This window comes from Protomyctophum parallelum (genome assembly GCF_964188405.1).
Source record: "Protomyctophum parallelum genome assembly, chromosome: 11".
Taxonomy (NCBI): Eukaryota; Metazoa; Chordata; class Actinopteri; order Myctophiformes; family Myctophidae; genus Protomyctophum; species Protomyctophum parallelum.
Genome location: NC_139707.1, coordinates 9,550,195 through 9,577,277, shown reverse-complemented (window position 1 = coordinate 9,577,277; position 27,083 = coordinate 9,550,195). Strand labels below are relative to the sequence as shown.

Here is a 27,083-nt window from a genome sequence, read left to right as displayed (position 1 = left end):
TAGACAAGAAAATCAGCTAACCAATCACATAAATTCAGTTGTCATATTTCATGTTCATTGTGAAAAGAGTGCCCCTCACTTCACACGTGTGATGTCTTCTTTTCTTTGTGCCTCTTTCTGATATATTTGTTGGTTACTTTCGATTTGCCCTTTTCTTTTCTTTAGACCTTATTGTCACTGTACTGTCATCTGGGGACTGGATGTGTGACGTGTGTTGTTCGGTTGGGCAGTCTTCTGTTATTGAGAGATCAGTCAGTTCATATACACTTTGGTCCCAAATAATAGCATTGATGCTTCCTGGAGGATAGGATGGGCCTACTGGTTTTGCCTGATCCCATGGCCCTCAGCCACAATGTAAATTTGGTCAAAATGCTAATAACTTGGCCCAGGCCGTAGCGTAACGGTCTGGGCACCGGACTGGTGATCCAGTCGCGGTGTGCCGCGGGTTCGACTCCCGGACCCGACACGGCCTTTACCGCATGTCATCCCCCCATCTCTCTCCCGTTTCCTGTCAGCCTACTTTCTATCCCTTAAAAAATCAATAAAGGCGTAAGCCGCAAAATAATATCTTAAAAAAAAAAAAAAAATGCTAATAACTTTAAGACCTTTAATCATCAGAATGGCATGGCTTGATTGTGGATGTCAGATGCCTTGTGGCCATCCTGTGACGTCATTGATGTCGTCACAGGTCTATGACATATGACCTGATCTTCCATTGTAAATTAGAGTTAACTATTTCATAAAGTATAAAACTATGTGAAAGGCACCGCACAGAGGTTATTGCGTGTCTCTCTAGACCTGTGTGATATTTACTTGAAAGTGGGGCATCTGAGAGGAAACAACATGACCTGCTACTGAACCTATTCTATTGAATTCATTTAAATCAATCTGTTTCATTGTGGTTGTTTTGGTCATTAATCCCGACGGGTCGAGATGCGAAAAGGCGCTCTAGACGGAGCCATCAAACCAGTGCATGTACTGTAGGCTATATACGATATGCTTTTGCAAATATACTAGATATTTGTTTTCACACACACACACATTTGCAGGTCGATGATTTGGCTATGACGCACCAGGACAACAACAACAACATGACAAGCATTGTGCAGGGAATCGCCCGTCAGGCACAGATCACCTTCAGAAAGCCGTGTCCTGCCAAGGCCTTCCTGGACAACCAGAGCAAACTGAAGAGCCTGATGACGGAGGTCAGGGCTGCGGACCTGAAGCTCACCCCGAGGGAAGGTGACGGCTCCCCGGCCGCGGCCACGGTGCCCGGTCCGCCCCGCGGCGCGCCGCCCGGTCCGCCCCGCAGCGCGCCGCCCGTCACATACATGCACATATGCGAGACGGACGACTTCAGCATGGGCGTGTTCCTGCTGAGGAGGGGGGCCTCCATCCCCCTGCACGACCACCCAGGGATGCACGGCATGCTCAAGGTCATGTACGGCACCGTCCAAATCACCTGCTTCGACAAGATGGATAAAGCCGCCGCCGCAAGCACCACAGACCCTCATTCGACTCGAGGCGCCCTGCAGTGTGCGCGGCTCCGTTCCACCGGGGAGTTCACGGAGGACAGCGGGCCCTGTGTCTTGGGCCCGGACACCAACAACCTGCACCAGATAGACGCCGTGGACGGACCCACGGCATTCATGGACATCCTGGCTCCGCCTTACGACCCGGACGACGGACGAGACTGTCATTACTACAAAGCTTTACCACTGCCGGCCGGCGCAGAGAGCGAGGCCAGGGACCCGCAGGAGGTCCGGCTCATGGAGATCTCTCAGCCTCCAGACTTCTGGTGTGGGACTGAACACTACCCGGGACCCCAAGTGACTGAAAAGTAGCAGTTCAGTCAGGACAACTCGTGAATGGATGAAATATATATTTATTGACTATAAAATGAGCAATACATTATGGTTTGGCGATGAATTGGATCTGTTTTTTAGGTACTTTTTAGGTAACTGGGGTGGAGGAGGGTGAGCAGCAAAAGTTTAAACTTACAGCAGAATCGGAGTGTGGAGCAGCAAGCAAGCGGGATGAGCAGTGCAAACTTCCAGTTTAAATAGCCGGTATGAACATGGAATAAGTGCGTGATTGGATGAGTGTGAGGCCGGCAGCAACTGCGCCGAGTTTCCTGACTGAACTTGCTTTGTGATAGGCGCAATGCTCAAATCTAGCTTACAAGATCATTGCGTTGTGATCTTTTACGTCTATTTTCAAATTACTTTACCTCTTATATCATTTGACAATTTAGCCAATGTTTCATACGTTTTTTGAGGGGCGCTAGTATATGTCCAGCTTTCAGGGTTTGTGTAAACACAAACATTGAATGACAATGATGATAAATGATGATGTATGATTATGAGTGATTATGAGAGTGCCCCTCACTTCACACAGGTGTGATATTTAACAAGCCGGAGTTATCGGATCAGACAAATCACTCCACCAACTAAGAACGGCCATGCACCACCCCCCACAGAATCAAAGGCCATGCACCCCCCACAGAATCAAAGGCCATGCACCCCCCACAGAATCAAAGGCCATGCACCACCCACAGAATGGAGAAAGAGCTGTCAATCTGTCAATCCATTCCTTGTCCAGGCTGGGTGAGCTTCCCCGTGTTGAGTCAAATCAGTATAGTTTTGATTCAGTAATGGTCTTGTTTTCTTATTCATTTTTTTGTTTGATTGTATTTTAAATTGTCACTTCACTGTCATCTGGGAACCCACCAAAAAGACCCACAGGTTGAGAACCGCTGGTATAATTCTGTTTAAGGTCATTCAGTCTTCACTATTCATGGGATAATAAGCCAACCAAACTCTTTTTCCATGTTCTGGAAATACTACTGGGGGCAAATATTTGTTTGTGGACAAACCATAAAAAAGCTGATTTTAAAATCACACCGTGTGAAGTGAGGGGGCTCTTTATCATCATACATCACCATACATCATCTCATTCTGGCCAATCACAATTTTCTTCAATGTTTGTGTTTACACAGATCCTCAAAGCTGGGCACAATTTTCATCCTCACCTTTGTCTTCAACGTTTGTGTTTACACAGTGTTTGTGTTTACACAATGTTTGTGTTTTCACAAACCCTCAACGCTGGGCATAGGAGGGGCTATATAGCACACCCCTCAACATATCTTGAAACATATCTTAATTACGTCACCATCAATAGCCAATTAGAGACATACAGTACATACATACCACACATACAGTACATACCACTTTTGGTCCAGCCGTCCACAATACTTGCTCAAGCGTTTTGCTTGAGCAAGTAATAATATGTATCACTACAACCTTTGTGAAAGCTCAGTCACACTCCACAAAAGCCACAAGAGGGGGGCAAAATACAGCACCTGTAGGATAGTACATTGCTGAATTTGACGCTGAAAATGTAGGCCTACAGTATGTATCACTACAGACTCTGTGATAGCTGTGTAAACTCCACAAGAAAACCACAAGAGGGCAGCAAAATAACACATAAAACATTGCCGAGTAGATAAATACTACATTTGTGTCATTCTTTACTTATAGGCTGTTGCGTTCTTGAAGTTCTTAGTGTGCAGATGTTTGCCTTCTTTGAGTAAATATCATACGCACTTCCCGTTGTTGGTTACTTTACAGTGCTTGCATTTGCCAAATACCATTATAGCGTATACCGTACTTGAATATGTTTGCATATGGAGTTGGTTGCCATTGTTTGTTAGCTGAAGTCTCTGTCTGACCGCTGTTAAACTCTTTGGTATTGATTCAGGTGAAAGTTACAACAGAAGAAAAGGAGTTTATAGCAGTGGCCTATATATATAAACCAGTGGTTCCCAAAGTGGGGTCCGGGGTCCCCCTATAGGCCAGGGGTTCTCAACCTGGGGGTCGCAACTGCTCGGGGGGGTCCCCAAATTATTTGTGGGGGGGTCCACAAATTATATATATATATATATATATATATATATATATATATATATATTCTTTTTTTTAAATGTAGGGGTGGGGCGGGGGTTGCGAGAACAATGGCTAACCTTTTCAGGAAGAAAAAGGCTGTTTTGTTTCACTTGGAAATGAGATGCAGTGTGAGTAGACCAAACTTTTACCATATTATACAGTAATGAGCTCTAGTGAGGACCAATTATATGAAGATAAGGTTGAAAATGGTTTGAGTGCTCCTTGAACCACCTTAGACCCTATATTATATTTAGTAGTAGTAGACATAGGGTGTCCCCTATGGGCTCTATATATAGGACTACACTTTATATCTTTGCCGAAGATATCTAGTGCCATGTTGCAGCACGTTGTGAGCTTGTAGATCTGCTATAAGCTCAATGTTCGCCCCCAAGATGTATATGAATGCTAGGATTCATGGCATGCACTGGCCCTTGCACATGGAATGACTTTCTTTTTTTAATTTTGTGTGCGTGTGTGTGTGTGCGTGCGGGAGAGAGAGGTAATAGCTTTTGCACTGTATCCATTTATTGACTCCCAGTCTAGTCACCTGATGTACGTATGTCACTGTATGTACATTTGTAACGTTAGTGATTTGTACTGCAAACCGTGTGCAAACCAAGTTTCTCTTAAGGGACAGACACTAAACAGAAATTAATTGTCCATTCCCTGTAACTATTGTTCATGCATGTTCGTGCAATTGCCTCGTCTGGAGTTGTTCATTTCATTCTACAAGGTAACTGCAAACATTAGTGGGGACAGTCGTCAAATCTTCAACAACAAAAAAAAACAACATGAAATACATTTGGCTTGAGGCAAACCACAGCGCATTATATACACACAGTCCGCCTTGTAAAAGTCATTCCTCGCCACTGGTGTAGTGGTTAAAAAAAGTGTTTTTCAATTTGAAGTTTATACGGTTGTACTCTACTAAAAGATTTCTGGTGGGGCGTCCTGGCAATTCACCTAGTTCTTTTCTTTTCCAACATCCAAAAGATTATTATTTCTGTTCATCTTTAATAATGTTTTGGTCGTTAAGGAGGAGACATGACTTATCGTCAATGTCTTAAAGATAAATAAAAAGCTCCTAAGGCAACAGAGAAACCTATCTTTCATATCTGATAGCCATCTTTTTCCGTATATCAGGCAGAGGCAGCTCGTCTTGTAAAAGTCATTTATGGGAGCTGTGTGCTTGGACGTTGAGTTCTGGGCACTGCAGCAAAGCCAACTCAGGCTCCGGGTCCTCAATACACACACAGCGCTTGGCTTTCTGGGCAGGATGACGTTATGTTGTTTACCAATGTTCTGCTGTGTAGTGCAGTGGTTCCCAAAGTGGGGTCCGGGGACCCCCAGGGGTCCTTGGGGGAGTTCCACTGGGTCCCCAAGCTAAATGATAGTTTGGAACCAAATGGACCCTTATGGGTCTGTAAAACTCTGAGAGTGTACAAACCGAACTAACTAACAGTGATCTTACAATATAAATTACGATTTGCCAAATATCATCATTCAACTTGAAAGCACATGTGCTCCTCCAGGCCGGATGATGAGCACTGTACATAAAAGTTAAATTATTATGGTTTAGTGAGATTATTACTGTTGACATTATTTTTCCATTGGCCAAGCAATGAAAGCTGTAACCGTTGTGACTAAGTGTTTCCAGTCTGATCAAGATTTTAACTGGCATGTTTACCACACAGGGCCGTCTCTCTCTACACCAGTGATTATCAATATTTTTCATTTCCAGTAACCCCATTTTGATACGCATTGAGCCATGGACAATTGTTATCTCGTCACATCTTCAACTGCTGCTACGGTTATTTGCTGCCGTTTGTGGGTCTTTCCTACTTTTCCATTATCTTTTCTATATTGTTGCTGCTGTTGCAGAGTCTTGCGGAAATGCCGCACCGACATTTTGCTACTTCAGCTTGTAGTGGCAAATGGAATAATGACAACCAAAAACAGAACTTGACCAGAAGGTCATGTCGGGCATATTGTGGTTATAAAAAAAACCTATAAGCTGTCCTCGTTTGTCCTTTTGCCATATCCACTAGTCATTTATCTCATCTCTCCATCCATCCACTCATCCCCTAGTCATTTATCTCATCTCTCCATCCATCCACTCATCCCCTCCTCTCACTCTGTGTAGGTCTGAGGAGAAGGTGACGGTCCACTTCATAAACCGTGATGGAGGGAAGCTCACAGCATCAGGAGCTGTAGGAGACAGTCTGCTGGACGTGGTGGTCAAGCAGAGCCTAGACATTGATGGCTTTGGTAAGATACCTTTTCACCACTTAAAACCCCCATGCAGCATCCCTATTCTGGGGGGAACAAAATAGCTGATCTACAAGCTCACAACACGTCACGTTGTGACACGTTGTGAGCTTGTAGATCGGCTATATTTGGTGAAGAGACTTGGGGTGTGTTCGGATATAGGCACACTGAGTGCACTGCCAATAGAACCTAATAGGCGAGTGCGCTCCAGGTGCACATTTCCGAACGCACCCAAGGTGTACTGTAGACTGAAAAAGAATATACAATGTATTCTGAGGCACACCTGGACTTGCGTCAAGGCACCCTAGGGTGCCACAGCACCCACTTTGAGAAACCCTGCTTTAATACAAATTTGAAATCCTTTGAAAGGAAAAGGGGGAACAAAGCACTGGTCTCTGAACACCATATTATAATGAGCATTAGTTGAGGACCAATTATATGAAGATATAGGTTGAAAATGGCGTTAGTTGTCCTTTAAGCTTAATTTGTACTCCGTAGTCAGCAATGCGACAACGTTGTGCGATTCAGTATAAGTGAAGCATTCCTCATTGTAGTCCACGCCTATAGCCAGAGCAACTTGAGTACAGTGCAAAAAGGGTATTTGTTCAGTGTCTTGCTCCAGGGCCCTTTGGCCTGCTGGAGGTATTGCCTGGGCAATACCAGCAATTGGACCTTTGACCTTCATTCATCTAGAAGGTCTACTCGGCCCTAGACTCATGTGGCATTTAGTTCATGGATTTAGTGGCATACCGTAAGTCAGTCCCTTTACTTTCACAAGTGATATTGGATACTAATATATATAGTGTCCAATATGATACAGTTTAATAGAAAAAAAAGAAAAGAAAAAGATAACAGATAACTGGTTGGGCTATGGCATCGTTTAATCATGGATGTGATAAATATTGATTCTGCTAATTAGAAATTATTATAAATTCATTGTCCAATTACTTTTGGTAAATCAGGCTAAAAAACAGCCAAAAAAGACACGCACATCTAAAACCTATTAGGCTGGGTGCCGGATCAAAAACAGTGATTAAAGTGGTAGTGGGCAGGTTTTGCGATTGTTTTTTTCTACGGAAGCAGCAGATCTTTCTTTATAATTTAATATAGGACTGGAAAAAGCTAAACAACAGAGCAGCAGTAATTAGAGAATGATCTGATAACATTAAAAGAGCATAGGCCTACGTATTAAAATGTGTTACGTGACAACATTTTAATCACTGTAATTACTTAAATGTAAGTTACAGTTTACTATACTACATCTACATCAGTCGATAATTATCACACTGAAATGCAATGCCACTAATCATGGGTTGTGTTTCATCTTACATCCATGCTTGAGAGATTTGTCAGCCAATTAGAGAGAGAGAGAGAGAGAGAGAGAGAGAGAGAGAGAGAGAGAGAGAGAGAGAGACACACGTCGGGTACACCAAAGTCTTTTCCTCATCAACAATGTGTCACTTTGCTTTCAACTGTTAATTCAAGAAACATTTTGCTATTCGCCACAAGTTTAAACACGCTAGCACAATGTTAGATGAGAGCACACTTAGTGCAGTAGTGATATGAAGCTTCCTAACTATCACTGTTAGTGTTAAGTACCAGTTTTGTCAAGAATTCTTGACAACCTACTACCCTAGAAAGCATCATGTGAGATGTGACTATAATGTTATTGACTTGTGGCACTTGTGCACAAACACATGAATTGACCAGAATATCTAATCGTGTCAATGATTTTTTTTTTACTTGGATAGCTGAAGCTCCACATATGGACGTTAAAAAAGAAACCATTAAAAGAGGGAAAAAAATGTGTGAAAATCGAATGTGTCGATTGACGCCTAAATAATTCACATGCGGAATGGAACCACCTCATCTGTGTACATTTCACAACACTGGTGCCAGCGAACTGAAACGTTATCAAGTCAGATCTACAAGCTCATCATCCGTTGTGTTGGTGCATTTATATAGCACCTTTATCCAAGGGGCTTCACATACAGTAGATTGTGCATTACACCGATACGCCGATGGTCGAGGAAACCGCATGCAAGGCACCAACCTGCACATCGGGAGCAATTAGGGGTTCAGATTCTTGCTCAAGGACACTTCGACACTAACTCTGGGGGAGCCCGGGATTGAACTGGGAAGCTCACGGTTCCCATGTGGCCACTCTACCACTGATCCACCGCTGCCCCTGTGATGCGAAGATGTACTAGTTTTTGGTGCACGACACTGGCACAGAACTACGGCTGCATATATCATTCTAAATAAGCCTTTAATACAGCATTGGTTTTCCGAACAACTCCTCATGGGGTTTTGAGACAAGGCTAGTCTACGTCTACGCCTGCATGTTTGCACCACCGCTCCCATTACAGTACATATGTAAATAGTAAATACCATGTGAAAGGATTTACACGGAACATATATATGATGTGATCAATCGAGCAGAGGACCCTGCGAGTGTCGCTTTCCCATATTAGGTGCTGCGGGGAGAATACTGTAGATGCCACATCAGTCACCATGACATCTGTCACATCTGGCCCTGCTGCAGTCCACAGGCGCTCGTAAATTTCTCTGTGGCTTTATATGGTAGAGAGAGTCACAGCACCTCAAGGGTTAAAACGGGGGTGGGGGGGGGGGGGTGGAGGGGGGAAACAAATGGAAGAGAGAAGTGTAGGTGGAGTGGAAACGGTGAAAGAGACTACACAGAGAGAGAGAGAGAGAGAGAGAGAGAGAGTCACAGAAAAAACGAGGGCACTCAGCAATAAGTTCAAGACCCACGTGCCTTTATCTTTCTCTCCAACACTGTCTATCTGTCCGTCCGTCTGTCTGGTGTTCCTCACTGTCTCCGTCTATCTCTCTCTCTCAGTCCTATTTTGGTATTGGGACGATGGAATCGGCTCCCATGAGGGAGAGAAGAGCACCCGGCCGGGCCTGTTTTGCTCCTCTGTCACTATCAGCAATCTGCCTTACCTCCCCTGCCCTCCCTGCGGCGTGAGTGATCGTGTGTTTGTGTGCGCGGGCCCGCGCACGTCACCTAATAATGAGCAGACTTCACAACCGCAGGGCCGTGAAAGATAGCCAGCCACCCCCCCCCCCCCACCCCCCCCCCCCCCCCCCACACACACACACACACACACACACACACACACCATCACTACAGTTACCCGCCTCCCAGTGGAGCAAAACAAAACAATACAAACCCTGTATCCAAGCTGACACTGATTAACACATTTCTTCCTGACCGTTAATCGTGTTACAATTACAAACATGATTAAGAGGTTGAGTTTGATGGCGAGTATTTGGCCAAGCTACAGAGGCAATAAGCTCAGAGAGAGTTAATGCATTTAATGTAAATTGCCATTTCATAGCGTGATCCTAATGTGGTGACAGTGTTAACAAATGCAAATATGATTTAATGAATTAGATAGGCCTATATTGCAGTTATAGCGAGGGGGAAAGGATTACTGCATTACGGCACAAGCACAACTTCCTACAGCAGTTTGAGTCCAGCTCAGGACCCGTGTGTTTGAGTCCAGCTCAGGACCCGTGTGTGTGTTTGCACGTCATAAATCCAGGGCCAGATCCCGAGTCCATGGTGGGGCCTGGGACGTATACTGCCTCAGGCCAGGGAACTTCAGGCATGTCTGAATACATACATCATCAATGCATTAATACAATAACATGGTAATTGTTTACACATGTTTTATATTTCCATTGGTGAGATATAGCATTTGAGGTTCAGTAGACATTGGCAAGGAAAAGGCTCGTTACAAACAGCCAAATGTACGGGGTCTTCAACAGCCATGGGACATCTCTAACAGTTAGAAAGATGGCCAATAGCCAAGGCAGGTTTTCTCAAAGTGGGTGCCGTACATTACATGGCACCCTAGGGAGCCATGATGTCCAGGGGTGCCGCAGAATACCTGGAATTTATCAATATCACTTCAGTTTAAATACGCAGAAGTGTTGCACTTTTCTGTGTTCTTTTTCAATTTACACTAAATCTCTTCACCAAAAATAGCAGATCTACAAGTGCACAACGCGTCACGTTGTAACACGTTGTGAGAACGCCCCAGAATGTAAGGGATGATGGGATTCAAGAGGTTAAAATGTCAAGTAGTAAAGTTATTTTCAATCTGTCCAAAATGGAAACGGATATTCTCATTTTCCTCGTGACATACTGCATCTCAGGGGGAAAGATTTTAATATTTATGTACCATAATATGGCATAAATCTAAGGTGCTAGTATCTCAATGTACAAAGTTATTTTCAATCTGTCCAAAATGGAAATGGATACTCATTTTCCTCGTGACATACTGTATCTCAGGGGGAAAGATTTTTATATTTATGTACCATAATATGGCATAAATCTAAGGTGCTAGTATCAATGTACTTCAGGGGTGACGTGGATGAAAAAGTTCGGTAACCTGAGCCAAAAACATTTTGAGGACCTCTGAGCTAAAGTGCTTTAGTGACACATCGGGCCTTACTGTAGTGGCCTGCCATCAACTGACAACCAGCTTTGCTAGAAAGCAGGGGTGGGCAACCATAATAACTAGAATTTATCGGATGCCTTTCAAGAAAGAAAAAAAAAAAAAAATCTAGCTGCCAAAAACCATGTCTTTAAGATCGACCGGTCAATCCTAAAATCGACCGGTCCACCTTCCACTCATTGCTGGTGAACTGCAGCAGATCCGTTTAGGGGAGTGGTGCGGCGGTGTGAATTAACACAGGTGTGTTACCCGTTTATCTAGGCTTCTATAGGCTGCTACCATTTTTCATCCACAAGACAAAACACCAGTCCAGTAGAATGAGTTTGGAACAGAAGACATATACAACGAAGGAATGTAAAATGTATTTTGTCTCATCAGCAACAAATATGCAGCGATGGTGAAAAAAAAATGGAACTTGGAAGACATGACGAACCACAAATCATTTGACTTCTCCAGACGAGAAAAAGAGAAGGAACTGAATTCTCAGCCACATGCTGTGAAACTATACATGAAACTGGATCAAGTACCGTCATCGGTATCTGAATTCTGAACCACATGAATCCTATACAGCATCCCTATTCTGGGCATGTCATAATAGGCAAACAATGAGCTACAAGCTTGTGAGCTTATAGATCTGCTATTTAGTGGAGAAGACATTTTGGGTAGAGGTGGAAAAAAGGAGGGGGCAAAGTACATAGTACCCCTGGGGGAGCACGCTCAGCAAAGTATTGAGGGTTTAAGTATAGTATTTGTCTCATCAGCAGCGAGTGCACAGTTATGGTTAAGAAAGGGAACTTAAAAAAATAAAAAATAATAATAATAAAATTAAAATAAAAAGCACACTGGGACAAACCTCAAAAATGTTGTCAGCCGAGAAAAAGAAAGAAGGAACAGATATCTCAACCATATACTGTAGATTAAACTGAGCTGTCACCAGTATTTTAAAACACCTTTTTTGAGGGGCGCTAGCTAGCCCCTCCAATTCCTGTCACATGGCGGCAAAGTCTATGAACTTTTAATGCTTGTTTTAGGGCACCAAACATGACGTCATGTGGAAACCATGGACTTTTTATGTTTGTTTACAGCAGTTAAACATTGACGATTACACAGTAAAACAGGATAAATAAATCTGCATAATTTGCAATCCTTGGTTGTCAATTCTGTACACCCTCACCCTCATCCAAAGTAACTCTTTTACAGCCTCGGATCAGGTTGAAACCTTGCCAAATTTTGGGAATGTCATAGAAATGTCATAGACTGTTGACTTCACAGGCTGGCTCCACAGTGGAGCCACGCCGCTCCCATGTGGATGCCGAGAGTTTCAGCATCAGTACTCGTTCTTCTCACTGCAAATACCTTTTAGAATGAAACGCACCCGTTGAACAGCTGGAAGAACCACATCATCTTCAGAAAATAATAGAACCGTCCATTCTGGGAAACAGGATGAATACTTTGGGCTCATAAAGTAATAGAACCGTCCATTCTGGGAAACAGGATGAATACTTTGGGAAGGATCCCAACCAAGTAACGATTCCAAGAAGTTGTATTAGAAATGTGAGTGTAGCATGTAAACACTGCTTTTCTTGTTTAGAGTTGCATGCTAAATCAGATTGTGGTGTAAATATTTGTAAGGTATAAAGGCCAGACTGATAAAGCTGGACTGATGTCCCTTCCACGTGCACTGTACCAAGCTTACATATAGGCAGAAAATGTGAACTAGAGCTCCATCATAATAATATTATGATGGAGCTCTAGTTCACATTAGCGTCTTTCTGGGCGGGAACTCCTTTTGGTGTTCTAACCCTTCTGAACAGGAACCCCTCTTGGGGTTTGACACATACAGTAGGCCCATTACATTTACATTACAGCCCTTCCTATGTACACAGGTTTAATGTTTGTGTTTAGTTCAATGTTTGAACTAAACACAAAATGGGTTAGGTCAAAATGGGTTAACCCATTTAAGACCTGAGCTTGATTCTGCAATTTTTTTCTAAATCAGTAATTCACAAAATGGTAGAAAATAGCACATGTACAAGCTCACAGTGTGGCACGAAGTGATGCACTGCGAGCTTTTATAGCCTATCTTGTATTTTTGAATAGCCAACGCAAAAATCTAAAATGACAGATGCTTTCCTGGTTTACTTCAAACCAGTTTTGCCTATAATTACATGCCCAATAGGTTGAAAGTGGTTAAAATTTGAGGAAGACCTTTGGTTACAAAGTAGGAATACATCACAACTTGACGTAAAAACACTTTTCAAGCCCGATTACATCTCCTCTGCTCCCCACGTGTCTATAGTTTACATAGTTACAAGATTAGTGTTAAGAGGAATGTGGAGAGACAGAGACACACGTGCCATAATCCTACACCAGACAAGAAATGGCTCAATAAGTCTTCACACATGCACACACATATGCGTCTCATTAAATAGTTTACGTTAAAACATTTAAAAACATCATAAATACAGTGATAATAATAATATATATTTGAAATATTATTTTACTAGAGTAATACGAGTAAGGAAAGATGCCGAGTTCAAACAAGTGTCAAAATGTTAATTAGCCACTCTCCTGACACGTGCTGCCTTGCCCAAGGGCTTGTTGGTTTTGTTATTTGGTGTGCTTCTGCACAGTAAAACACAAATTGATGCTGTACATGCAATCCAACTACAGTACATTTAGTGCATTTATTACCATTTCTAATTAGGGATGGAGCTCGATAACCGATACCCGGAAAAAATCTGATAACAAGCTTATCAAGTAGACGAGTACCCGTTATCAATAAACGTTAAAATCACGCTTTTTAAGTGACAGTACACATATTAACCAGTTAACAGTTTTGGTAAAAAGGTCAATTGCCTTCTGTCTGTTAGAAAAGTACTGTATTTGAAGGCCCTAGTAAAATTCTGTTCAGAATTTATTGTCCCATCTTTCCACAAAATACTACAAACAAGCTCCATCCCTAATTAAGACTAATCGTTTGACTCCGTCCATTCTGCTCGAGGCTCAATACTTCTACCTCTCCAGCCTAGGTTGGCTTTTTCTCAGCAGTTTACTCTGGGGCAATTAATTCAGATTTTTGATCTATTTCTAGAGAACCAGTCAGGTCTTTTCTTCTCATGTCTGAATCTCGCCATCTTGGAGCAAGCCAGGTGCTTAATCAGATTCAACATTTGCTCTGTCATGTATTTTTGTTTGTTTCTCTGCCATACGCTGTCGATCATTTATTAATAATAGCTTATGAGTCTTCGTTTAGCGTCAAGTGAATTGTATTTATGCTCTGCAGTGGTTAAGTTACTTGAAATAAGTGACCAGCTGGAACAGGATTGTCAGGGCCTGATTTATAGCCTACTTTAGTAGATCTACAAGCTCACAACGCGTTGCACTGTGACACGTCGTGAGCTTACCTTGTAGATTAGCTTTTTGTAGCGCACAACACAAATTAAGCATTATTTATTCACAATGTAGTACTCACCTGACTCACCAATGCAACTCCTTGCAACTGCCATTGTTGATAATGGTTTCATGCATGCAACTACTTGCAGAGTTGCATGGTGAATCATTGGTGGGGTTTGGACCTTAAAGGGACACTTCACCCTTAAAATATATGTTAATGACGTTTAGAAGCTTTAGATCACTTTCCTGGGGGTCTTTATGTGTGTAATATGTGGTTTTAGATATTTTAGATTGTAGCAGTGAGCCTGTTGTCTCTGATGTCATGTGAGCCCAGTGTCCATGACATCAGAGACAACAGGCTCACTGCTACAATCTAAAATATCTAAAACCACATATTACACACATAAAGACCCCCAGGAAAGTGTTCTAAAGCTTCTAAACGTCATTAACATATATTTTTTTGCAAAAAGGGTGAAGTGTCCCTTTAAGGAGGAACATAAATCTAAAACACATTTATAATGAACAAATTAACCTGAGGGTGCAAAACCCGCCTGCACCAACATCTCTATGACCTGGACTGATCTCTTCGGGCAACCTACTACTACAATAGTTTGTTCTCAAGCTATCATGTTAATAAATAACCAAACGGATAGAGAGGACTGATTAGAATATGTTTCAAATACTGGGGTATTTATTTTTGTACATTTTAGAACATAAATCTGAAATTGGCACGGTATAGAAGTGATGTGCTCGAATTATTTACCCCAAAATGGCCAGGGAGCAGACCAGTGTCTACATATTAGCCACGGTATACCCAGGCTTTTATTTCCATTCGCATTCGGCATAGTGTCTACATGACAGATGTCTACATGACACAAAGATATATTATTTACCATGGCTGCTCGAAATGTCTCGATTGCGATCCAGATAAAAAATAAAATAAAAACGAAAAGACGACAGAAATACATAATGATCGAATCTCTCTGTTCAGCGTCTCAAAAACTAATCGGAGGCCATCATACGGTGGATGTCGTTTCACTGTATAAAATAAAAATAATATGACAACACATTGGAATGGAATGGAAGTGCGTCAAAGCCTCTTGAGTGACACTTCATATTTTTACAGTGTCTGGTGGCGGTGAATGCTCCCAACACATATGCCTAAATATAGGGTATGAAGTCCAACCTTTCACCTTTGAACCCTGCCCGCCCCACCCCCGCCTCCTCAGGCCTGCCGGGATGCAAAGCTTTGATGCATATCACACACACACACGCACGCACACGCACACACGCTCCTTTTGAAGTCAGCGGCTCTTAAACTCTCCATCTCTGTCCTCCTCGACATCTGTTTTTCTTTATTTCGTTTTTCCACCACCTTCTCTGTCCTGTCTCCACCTGCTCCTCTCTGCTCTACTTTCACTTTAATTAGTCTGCATTATCCTGTGTGTATGTGTGTACTACAGGCACAGAGGGAGAGAGAGAGAGAGAGAGAGAGGGAGAGGGAGAGGGAGAGAGAGGTAGAGGGAGATAGAGCGCCAGACCCAGCTTTATGCGTTTGCGTGTACCACATAGCGGTGATTTGATTGGCTGAGCCATGTGTGTACGACCCATAGCGATGATTTGATTGGCTGAGCATGTATGATGATGTATAATGATAAGAGCACCCCTCACTTCACACAAGTTGATTTTCTTTATCTCTGGGATACCAAACCTATACACTGTAAAATCCTCTTGGTGACACAGGTGATGACTTAGCTACAGATGTGTAAACTTCCATTTGGACACCTGGTGGTCCCCAGACCCGACATTGAGAACCATCGACCTATATGTCAAGCGTCACCACCGTACGGCAAAGTATAAAACATTTGGCCCGACGGTGAGAGCTTGCAGCGGCTGAGAGAACACAGGTGCCGCTGTTTATAGTGAATGCTTACATTTTACGTTCCCGCACACTCGGCGGAATGCTGCCGAGTGTCATTTATTTTGGTCTATAAAAGGACACTGCGTCATATTTTAAATTCCAACAGTAGATGTGACGCAAGTGAGGAAGCGAGGCTGGATTCGATGCAGGTGGCGATCAGACGCAGGCTGGACTAGATACGACGCAGTCAGAGTTCCTTGTCGTCTCGTCCGTCCCCCCCCTTCACAACCGCCGCTCTCCGCTACAACACGTGAGCTTTAGACAACATGATTGGCAAGGGGCCCCAGAGCACCCACAGGGGCCCCACAGCGCCCACAGGGGCCAGTAGCCTATACTGTGGCCGTATCTACAGTGCATTACAATAAACAGCTGCTGGACTTCCTGTGAGATTAACTTTCCACTGACATGTCTTCTGGCAGCTATAGGTTATGTTCTTGGCAGCTATAGGTTATGTTCTTGCCAGTGTTGTGTTCATAAGCAATATTCACAATCAGTCACATCACTCACATGAGACCCCCCCGCCCCAGGGCAAAATATTAGGAAACATGAATAGGCAGTCCTCCATGCGTGTCCACATGTTCAGCCCTCGTGTGTCCTGATTAAGATGTTTACCTTCTCTACGGTGCCTCTCTGTGCCAGAGGCCTTCTTCGTGTCCGCTAGTTACCTTTGAAAGTGTACAAATGGAACCAAAATGGTCCAGAGAGTTGTCGTCACTATAGGCAGCCACCTGTGTGGCTTGGGATCCTCCGACACTCGGGGACACTGACTCAAATGTCATGAACTGCACAAACCAGAACCCAGTGTCAATGCTTAGTCAACACTGAAGTTGGTCTCAATGTCAAACTACAGTACACACTGCACCACACTATTACACTACCGACTGCAGGGGAATATCTACATGCGAGTCTTCAAGTTCAATTGTACGATGATAATGTTAGCGTGGTTAAGAAGTGGTGGATGTTTTGAAGAATGAATTTTGCATACTGTACTGAAATTAATTAAATCCAATGGCTTCCTTGAAAATGAGTTCAGAATGATTAGAACATTGGTTCGCCAGTTCGTTGCTGGTGCTGGACACAGAGTGAGTGCAACAGCATTTAGTTCAATTTAAAACAAAGAAAACGTTATACAGCCACAGTTGGCCTTCACCAGGCGACGCTGTTGTTGCGGATATTTATTCCTTGAAAATGAAACGTATACAGATTTTACAATTAATTGAATTAAGTAATCGATAGTTGCCGCCCTAATACTGTACTGAAATGATTGAAATCCAATAGCTTACATATTGCACAGTACAGTATGTTTAGAAAAATGTGTCAAATGTGAGTCATATAGTCAATAGCCTGGAACTCACACTGTATGCTTTTTATGGCATAGGCAGCTCCTGGCAGGATCCACCGGGAGAAACTATGCACAGCTGCGTGACATGAGACTAATTACTTAGAGCGACAGAGAGAGAGAGAGTAGTGTGTGTGTACCATAGACTGTAAAAAATATGGACAAAGCGTTCTCCGGGTCTAACATGAACGTAAAATGAAGCCTGAAATCGCTTCATTGTAAATCGCCATCTTTCTAGATCCGTTTGGTACCAGCTGGCCATTGGCTGGCTCCGTTTTGGACCAGCTGGCCATTGGCTGCCCAGACAACGAGGCGGGACTTCCCCCCTTCTTCTCCGTTGGTTTTTATTTTGACTCGAGTGGGAGGGGAATCCCGATCATAGACTGTAACGATAGCCACGCCCCTCAGAACATACGCGATGGTTTTTTTTCTTTATGGTCATTTTTTTAATTAATGGGACCATAATTTTCCAAAAAGAATATTATGACATTAGAAATGAGACTTTAAACTAGTGACTGGAAGAAGAAAGTATTCATGACCATGTTTATTAAGGTAATACAGTCTAGGTGAAGTTGGCCCAAAATACATGGGCCTCTATGGAGCTATGGGGCTTTTTGGGTCCAGCCCAGCGCCACAACAGGCCATTATATGAACTACCGATTTCAAATGAGGCTTCACGAAATATCTGGCTGACTGCCCCCCTGGTGTGTACATGTTTGCGTGTGCGTGTCAATTTAATAAAGGTGCAGACGATCAGAAATCAGCAGAGAGTGAGCGATGTTTGCGCTACTCTATGCCAAATTGAAGTGGACTTGGACCCAGACTTTCTTTTTCTCCCTGGAAATAAAAACGTCTGGGTTTCCGAGGCTATATAGTCAATGGTCTGAACATACCACTGTATGGTCCTTTTAGGACATGCGATGAATGGGACTTCTTAACAAGTTGTTGTCGTCCCTATTTTCGTTTTTTGAAAGTTTAGCCATTCTAGCTACAGTATAGCTGTTTCGTCAAAGTATGAAAAAAAAAGTGGTTAACCCTAAGGGTGGTTAAACATGTTCAGAGGCCAACCCCCTTCCACGTACATACAAAACCCTAACCCTAACCCTAAGGGTGGTTAAACATGTTCAGAGGCCAACCCCCGTCCACGTGCATACGTACAAAACCACACATTGAGGAATGAGATATTATTTCTTCTTACCATACTTTCTACTCCTCCCTAGTATTTTCTGTCAGAAACCTGTATAACTCTTCCTGTTGGTTTGACAACATTCTCCACATTGGGAGAAACCCAAAAACAAATCCCTCTCCTCTCTGTAAAGAAGGAAGGAAGTGTGGAGGACCTGTCCTGACCGCGCAGGTCTTGTCCTCCCACTGACTGAGTGTTTTGGTCTGGGTTTTGGGCAGTGTCTGGTGGAAGTGGGTGGTGGTGTACTTTTTGGATGACCTCTATGCGAGGGAGGAGGAGGAGAGGGGGGGGGGGGGGGGGAAGCGGCGGCCTCCGTGGTTTACGTGCATTGCTCGCAGCATCTCCTGAGGTCACGGAGTGGTTCGTAGAGGATGTCTAGCATACTGCACGTGATGATCTTTATTTATGCTTTTTTTCTTTTTTTTGGCGTGAGTTTTGTGAATAGTACAGACAGTGTTTTTTTCATAGCTGTCATTCAGTGCTTTCAACCAGGCTAGCTGCCACATTTTAAAGCAAAGCATGAAACTCAAAAGTTCACTTCAGTTCCAGGCTCCCAGCAGCATATGGATTCTGGCTAAAGGCATCATTTTCAGGTGTTAACCACTTAGAGTCAGCAAAGAATATAGGGCTCAATTTTCGTCCATGCTAAACCCCTTATCCCTAAACTACTTTGCCTTTTTTACTATTTTGAAAATATGTTTTGAATAGTTCAACTAACCAAACTACATTGGCACGTACTATTTTTTTCAAAAGTTAAAAAAGGCTAGGGATAAGGTAAAGTAAAGTAAATACTAGGAGAGAGCCAAGTGTATAGCCTATAGGCTCTCTCCTTTTACCCCCTCTACACCAAATCTCTTCACCGAAAATAGCCGATTTGCAAGCTTACGCGCAAATAGCGGCTTGTACATATGTCATTTTTGTCAAATGTTTTGTTAAATGTATGTCCTTCCCATTTGAGCTGTAAACTAATTTTAAACAAGGCAGAAAGGGCTTAGGCAATGTGAAATAGAAGAGCAGTGGAGTGCGGTCGGAGGGGCCAGGAGAGAGGAGCTTCATCTGGTTGTTGCTAACCTCTTGACTGCAGGCTAAAGTATGTTTATAAATGACATCAACTAGACTGGAATACTTCTCGAGAACCTTTTGCCATTGTGTGTGCACGTGTACTGTACGTATGTTTGCATGTGTAAGTAGTAGTACCATACCTGACGAAGACCCACAGAGGTCGAAACGTTGTACGTAGAAAGAATTTTCCTGGGAGCTACAATTCAGTGTGCGGACATCCCTTCCTTTTTCATTGCTTGTGTACGTATACATATAGTATGTCTGTATGTAGCTGCTAAACCATCACGAATAGCACTTAAGGGCCCTATCTTTCTTCCTTTCCCTCTTTCTCCATTTCAATTCTATTCAAAGGGGCTGTATTGTCATGTGAAATTGCCAAAGCATGAGAGTAAAATAAAACTAAACTAAGAAAAACTACAAATTCTCTCTCTGTCCCCCTCCCTCCCCCAGGGGCGTGTGAGGGGACATTGGCGTGCTCCACCTGTCATGTGATCCTGGACCAGGAAGTGTATGATACTCTGGGATGTATTGTTGATGAGGAGATGGACATGCTGGATCTGGCCTATGGACTTACTGAGACGTCAGTCCCGCGCACGCACACACACACACACACACGCACGCACGCACGCACGCACGCACGCACACACATGCACAGTGTGAGTCACGCTGTAAAACTAACAGTAAACAAGGTCTTCACAGGTGTACGTTGGTATGTACGTAAGTGTGTAAGTGATGTCAATATCAAAAGCTTCAGTATGACTTGGAGGGCAATTCATTAGTTACTGTTAAGTTTCATCGGGTATTTTATTGTCTGACAGTTTATTTGGATCATATTAAAATGTCACACTTGTGTGAACGAAGTGAGGGGCACCTTTGAGGGCACGCACAAACATGTGATGTCATGTTTGTGCACGTTGCTTTGAGCTTGCGGATCTGCTACTTTTGATGCTCGTGTGTGACGCTGTATTATTTAGATTCTACGTTAGAATACATACCTTTTTGGCCATGAGATCTATACACACTGCACACAGTGCATCAGTCATCCCACTCTGACCCGAGTCATGACAGGAACCCCATCCACTCTGGCTCATAACATCTTGCCACTCTCTACAATAAATGTCTTTGAACCTTCTACCTGCGTCCCTATGACTGCCGGAGGACAACAAGAAGCCACAGAGGTGGCTTTTCATTTAAAGAAATACATTTTGTGGGGTAATATTAGCCATTATTGACAGAAATGTGGAGAGAGTGACATTCAGTAAATGAGTCAAAGCAGGGACTCACTGGTCAGAGCATTGTGCCCATGTGGCAAACAGGTACTGTACAGTACAGTATATGCACCCTAACCATTAGCTATGACACTTTCCCTCAAGGGGACCTAAAGAAAATCCCCATAAGGTCAACCTTGTCTGGTTTTACCATCGTTGTGGGGGTCCCCACACGGGGGAACGCACGCACGCACGCAGGCCTGGCTAATACCCACATTTCTCACATTGCTAAGCAGAACAAATCATCACCTGTCACCGCAGTGACGCAGCGTTCCGCTTCAATTAAAGAGGATGGCGCTGGCTGATCGGTACCACATGCAGCTCCCCTACAGCGCCACGAAACAGATGATTCACTCGCCACAAAGACAACCTCACACGTCCTACACATACAATAGCATCGCCTAAAAGGTACACATCTGGAATAACAGCTGTTGCATAAGACCATATGGATCATATTTGGACATCACTTCATATCCCATCAGACGTGACACTCAGAACTTATTGCTGCTTATTTTCCTCACGGCATAATCAGGAGAGAGGTTTTTACACACCATAAAAACCCTGAGCGTTCATTTAACAACGAAAACAACATACAAACTGTAGATTCACATCAGCATTCAATTCCAGAGCCAGAAACAGTTAGTGAACATGTTTCATTGCCACCCAGTCATTGGGTCCCATAATGACAGTACACCACACCAGCTTAAATCACATTATATAGTATACACACAGCATACAACACAAGCAGCAGCAGCAAAGAAGCAAAAGGAGAAAAAAAAAGTTCATACCTTGAGCCGTCTTCTACTGCCTGTAGCTCTCCCTCTAGTTCCTGATGAGCCCTCCAGCGGTATCGCCAGTCGTCTCCATCCTCCATACATCTGGCTAGCTGGCCAGTACATTTCCTCTCAGTATCAATGGCACGGACCAGCCTCATTCTCCTAGCTGCCATCTTCCCACTCAGCCTTGGATGTTTGGTAGTAGTACAGCACATAGCATTCTGGTGTAGAATCGTCTTTATTGTCTCATCACAGTTTTGACAGTAGTGCAGTGGTCAGGGATTTTGGGCAGGCTCTATAGGGTCCAGCATTCACAGCATGTCACAGGAGAATGGACTCAGGGCTGAGAAGAAGCGGAGCTTGGGGGTCTGGTGGCTTGTGTACCTGTGGAGCAGGTTGAGAGACACTATAAGCTTTGAGTAGAAGTAAGTAGATAAGAAAGAAAGAAAGAAAGTGAGCTGACCAAGAGCCACATACTGTACACTGTACCCTGTCAAAGCTCACTAGCAACAGCAGACAAACATATACGTACTGTATAGCCTATACTGCGTCCTTCCGGTTATAACATGCAGCCTATAGTAGTATACAGTTATCAGAGATTAAAATAGGGTGCATTTTGCATCCCAAAACGCAGTTTATAGTTAAGGGACGCAATAAAACGACCTCTGCATCCACGGGATGCACTACTGTACTGTTTTTTTATTCTAGTTTATTTAGCTAGCTTTAGTTATAATAATCATGTCTTCTTCATTTTTCTACATGAATACAACCACATTATAACCATATAAAATGAAATGGGAGTTAAATGCTGCAATTTGTTAAAATGGCAACATATGACTGTCATTGAAGTCCCTGGGACTCATCTAAAAGACCATCCCTGAACAAGATACACAGCCTAGTACGTAACATAGGTGTACATATAATACATACTGTAATGTTAGTTTTATATCAGATAAATAATATATATTTTTAGGAAGGACACTGTGGGGACTTTGGACATGCCTGGAATAGGATAGTCCTTGAAATAAATTGATTGAAATCTAGATGTGCAATTCAGGTTGTAACTCTTGGTTCAATATCACTTTCAATTAAACCAATTCATTAGTAAACTGTTTCATACAAGGAATTGGTGCAGTGACACCCCAAACAAAACATTGTCTCTGTATATTTATTCTTATGTAAATAGGACCCATGTTGGGCACATCACTTCAAGCACGTTTGTTCATTTCACACACACACACGCACGCACGCGCACACACACGCGCACGCACGCACGTTAATGCTTAGCATAGAGGTAATGTAGCTAACTCACCGTCAGAATAAAACCAAAACGACCAAGCGTTTTGTCATGAAGATGAATTAACTTCTCTTTCAAACTGTCACACTTGTTACCGAGCAGTTTTCAATTCCCAACAACCCAGACTAGTCCACAGTAACTTCCATGAGGTGTAAAGTTACCTTCTAAGTTGTTTATTTCACTCTTTTTACTACTAAACAATAAGGAGCTCGTCATGTCTGTTTGTTTGCAGCAGCAGGTGTGTGGATTGTGGAGGGGGAGGGGGCGTGGCTACCTCAGAGGATTAAAGAGCGTGCTTGAAGCCTGCTCAGGCCAGAGAGTGTCTACCAATCCACTGGAGAGTGTCTACTTTCTAGGGCAGTGGTTTTCAACCCTTTTAACCCATTCAGGCCTGACGTAAAAAAAAAAAAGTTTTCTAAATCATGACAATTTTCTGAAAGATTTGAGGCACATTTGAACGATTTTTCAAAAATAGCAGACCTACAAGTTCATAGCGCGCCACTCGGTGGCACGCTATGAACTTGTAGGTCTGCTAATGAGCTTGTAGATCTGCTATTTTTCAATAGCTAAAGTTTAAAGTAAAGCTTAAAACACCAAAAGGGGTTCCGCCCAGAATGGGTTTTAAGGTCCCTTATTTATTCTGCATTTAAGCCACGGAACACCATTTGATCATGACTTTTAATAATAATAATAATAATAATAATAATCATCAATAGATAATAATCTGTTGTGAGCTGGGAGGGACTTTTAGCCTCTCAGGCCCAACAATAATAATACAATTAAAATGCTTGAAAATCACTGCTATAGCCGTAAAGATCTTCTCTTTATGGGGTTAGGGTTAGGGTTAGGGTCCTTGGCATGTGTTTTTCAAATGGGGGCTAATTGGTGTCAATTTGGGGGTCCTTGACATTAAAAAGTCTGGGAACCCCAGGCTTATAGTGTGCTTGTCGTCACATCATCATTTATTTCCTCCTTCCCGTCCCCTGTCGTCCACACACAGGTCGCGGCTCGGTTGCCAGGTGTGCCTGTCCAGGCCGCTGGAGGGCATGAGCGCACGGGTGCCTGAAAGCTTCAACGACATGAGAAGTGGTGATGACACCATGCAGCACTAGCAGCTCATAGGGCCTCATCCATAGTATACTCTGTCTGTTTGCACAACGGTGTCGCCTGCTGCCCAAAACAATTGATTTACAAGCGTTTTCGGCTTGTAAATCAATCACTGCTTTTCTGCAAGCAGTCTGTCTGTCTGTCTGTCTGTCTGTCTCACCCATTCACCCTGCACATAATAGCCTACTCTATTTTTGTGGCGTTTGTAAAAGTTGAAACGAACTCTGTTTTACACAAAAGATGTTGGATTAAAAAATCATTGGTTAAACTTTCATCCAATCTTCTCTGAGTCATTCTTTGAAAATCTGTTATGTCACACTAATGCTAATAATAACTGCCATTGGGGATAATAGTTTCATGCAACTAAGGAGTTGCATGCGGCGATTTGGGCCTAAAAGAAAACTCTCCTGCCTTCTGCATTCGAACTGAGACATTACTCGATGCACTGTAAAATCAGGTTAAATACACACTCAGGATTTGGCTGTGTGCATTGGAGCAGTGGGGAATGCCTCGGTGGTGGGCTGTGGTGTTGGGAGGAAACCAAGGGACGCCTGATTTATACTTGGTTGAGCATCATGCCGCACACCAAAAACAGACGATCTACAAGCTCACATTACACCGTGCTGCAACATGCTTTGAGATCATAGATGGGGGCGATGGGGGTCAGGAGGTAGAGCAGGTCGTCCAATGATCCATGGGTCGGCGGTACGAATCCCGGCTCCTCCTGTCTACATGTCGAAGTGTCCTTGAGCAAGACACTGAACCCCAAATTGCTCCTGATGTGCTGGTTGGTACCTTGCATGGCTTCCGCCGCAATCGGTGTATGAATGTGTGTGTGAATGGGTGAATGTAATGCACAATCTATGTAAAGCGCCTTGGATAAAGGCGCTATATAAATGCACCATTTATAGATCTGCCATTGCTGGCTAATCAGGCGTTAGTCCTCTCTGTCTGTGATTGTCAACATTTTGGATGGATGGATGGATGGCAGATCAAAAACGAATGTTGTACTGAATGTTACAACCATGTGTAATGACCCAGACTGAAGTTTACAGGCCCAGAGGAGCACTATACAGTTACTGGAGAGGCTAAGACGTTAAAAAGAATTTGCCCCGGGGCATCGTGCATGGACTCACTGGACTAATGGGGCATACCACATACTTGGGAGGTCTCTGGTTCAAATCCGACTCATGACCCATGTTGTAAGAACGAGTCCTTCTCTCTTACCCTTTCCTTTCCACTCTACTGACTACACTTTTTACAATAACATTGTGTATAAGTTTAACACGGGCTGTCAGCTGAGGCATGCCGGGACCCCTAGCAGTGACTGAGTTGAGTTCCTACGTGGTTTATCTTCTGCCACTGCTGAATATGAGAGAGCTCTCCCCCGTTGGGGAGGAAAGAGACGAGACGCAGAGCAAAGTTCATGGAAGGAAGAAGTGGATATTCTTAGAAAGGGGGTGGAGGACGAGGAGGAAGAATCAGGTGGTGCAGGGAGCCGAAGGGCCAGGGAGAGGTCAGTGGGAGGTTGGGTGGAGGTCAGGAGGCAGTGTTGCCATGTCTGCTTATTATAAGGGAGCTTTTGGGCTTGTTTTTCTGTGAAGTCGCTGCTGGTAAATATTACAGCAGACCCCCATCTGAAAATATTTGGAGCGAATGTTTAAATTTTCTTTAATTTTTTCTTAAAAATAGCACATCTAAGTTTATTTATGTAGCACAACGACTGAGGTCGAACCAAAGTGCTGAATAAGAACATAACGTATAACGAGAAAACGGAGAATAATAAAAGTGAAAGGCTCTGGGGGTGAGGTGAGGTGAGTTGAGGTGAGGTTTTTTGGAGTTTCATGGCTCCGGGTTGAGGTGAGGTGATGTTTTCTGAAGCCTTAGGGTGGTGACTGAAAACAGACCTCTGCTGGTTTCAGGTGGGCTCAGGTCAGAGATAAAAGCACCAAATAAGTACTATATTTGTTCATTTACCTGCTGGGGTCCTGAACGAACGAACGCACACACAAACACACACACACACACAGACACACACACACACCCACACACACACACACACACACACACACACACACACACACACACACACACACAATTAAGTAAGCATTGCTGAGCCATGAGGCCTATCTCCTGTTGCTGTAGCGTGAGCTGGCTTAATGTAGTAGTACACCCTCGGGACCTGGCTGCTGACGCTAGTATATGTCACAGGGACTTTACCCCGATTCAACCCTTGCATGCATGCACGCCAAGGCTATATTATAGTTAACTAAAACTAATTAAATAACCAAAACTAAAATTAAAAATTAAACAAGGCTTCTGAAACTGAATCGTGTTAACCTTTACCTAAACTATTCAAAAACCATAGAGAGAGAATGTCCTTAGTTAAGAAAAAGATTGACAATATTTTGTACATAATGGTAAGCCTAGTATTATGGGTGCATGTGAACTCTGCCTTCCAATTATTTAGCTGTGCACTAGTTTTAAGTGTTTAATTAACCAAGTTAACTTATTTTTAATGGTATGTTTTTGGGGGGTTTCTCTGGTTTTACAGCTCGTCAGTCAGCATTAAGCACAGATTCATCACACAGCTTAACGAGAAAGACGCAGGGGTGGAAGAAGTACTCAGATGTTTATTTTATTTTAAGTAAAGGTATTAATACAGCAAATATAAGCATGTTTAAGTGAGCGTGTAGATCACTGGCGGCAGTGCGGCTCAGGGGTAGAGTGGCCGGTAGAACAGCCGGATGGCAACCGCAAGGTTCCCAGTTCGATCCCTGTGGGCCAGAGTTAGTGTCGAAGTGTCCTTGAGCAAGACTCTGAACTCCTAATTGCTCCCCATGTGCAGGTTGGTGCCTTACATGGTTTCCTCTGCCATCGTTGTGTGAATGAAATAGGTTAACAATCTACAGTAGGCTATGTACTGTAAAGCGCTTTGGATAAAAGTACCATATAAAAAAATGAAAAATCCTGGACGTTTTACCAAATTTAAAAAATATATACATTCATATATATTATTTTTCAAAGCA

At 43.2% G+C, this 27,083-nt stretch overlaps 2 protein-coding genes across 2 annotated transcripts; both read left to right on the top strand.

The window, feature by feature from the left end:
* Window positions 1-1,091: 1,091 nt before the first annotated feature.
* On the top strand, window positions 1,092-1,844 carry LOC310866561 (2-aminoethanethiol dioxygenase-like; the record flags this gene model as incomplete). The annotated part of the gene is made up of 1 exon (XM_083776209.1): window positions 1,092-1,844. The coding sequence occupies one exon, from the start codon at window positions 1,092-1,094 to the stop codon at window positions 1,842-1,844; it is 753 nt and encodes a 250-aa protein (XP_083632335.1).
* Window positions 1,845-5,220: 3,376 nt separating this feature from the next.
* LOC310866560 (adrenodoxin, mitochondrial-like) lies at window positions 5,221-24,059 on the top strand (the record flags this gene model as incomplete). The annotated part of the gene is made up of 4 exons (XM_083776208.1): window positions 5,221-5,225; window positions 6,088-6,212; window positions 20,057-20,186; window positions 23,948-24,059. The coding sequence occupies 4 exons, from the start codon at window positions 5,221-5,223 to the stop codon at window positions 24,057-24,059; spliced, it is 372 nt and encodes a 123-aa protein (XP_083632334.1).
* Window positions 24,060-27,083: the final 3,024 nt, after the last annotated feature.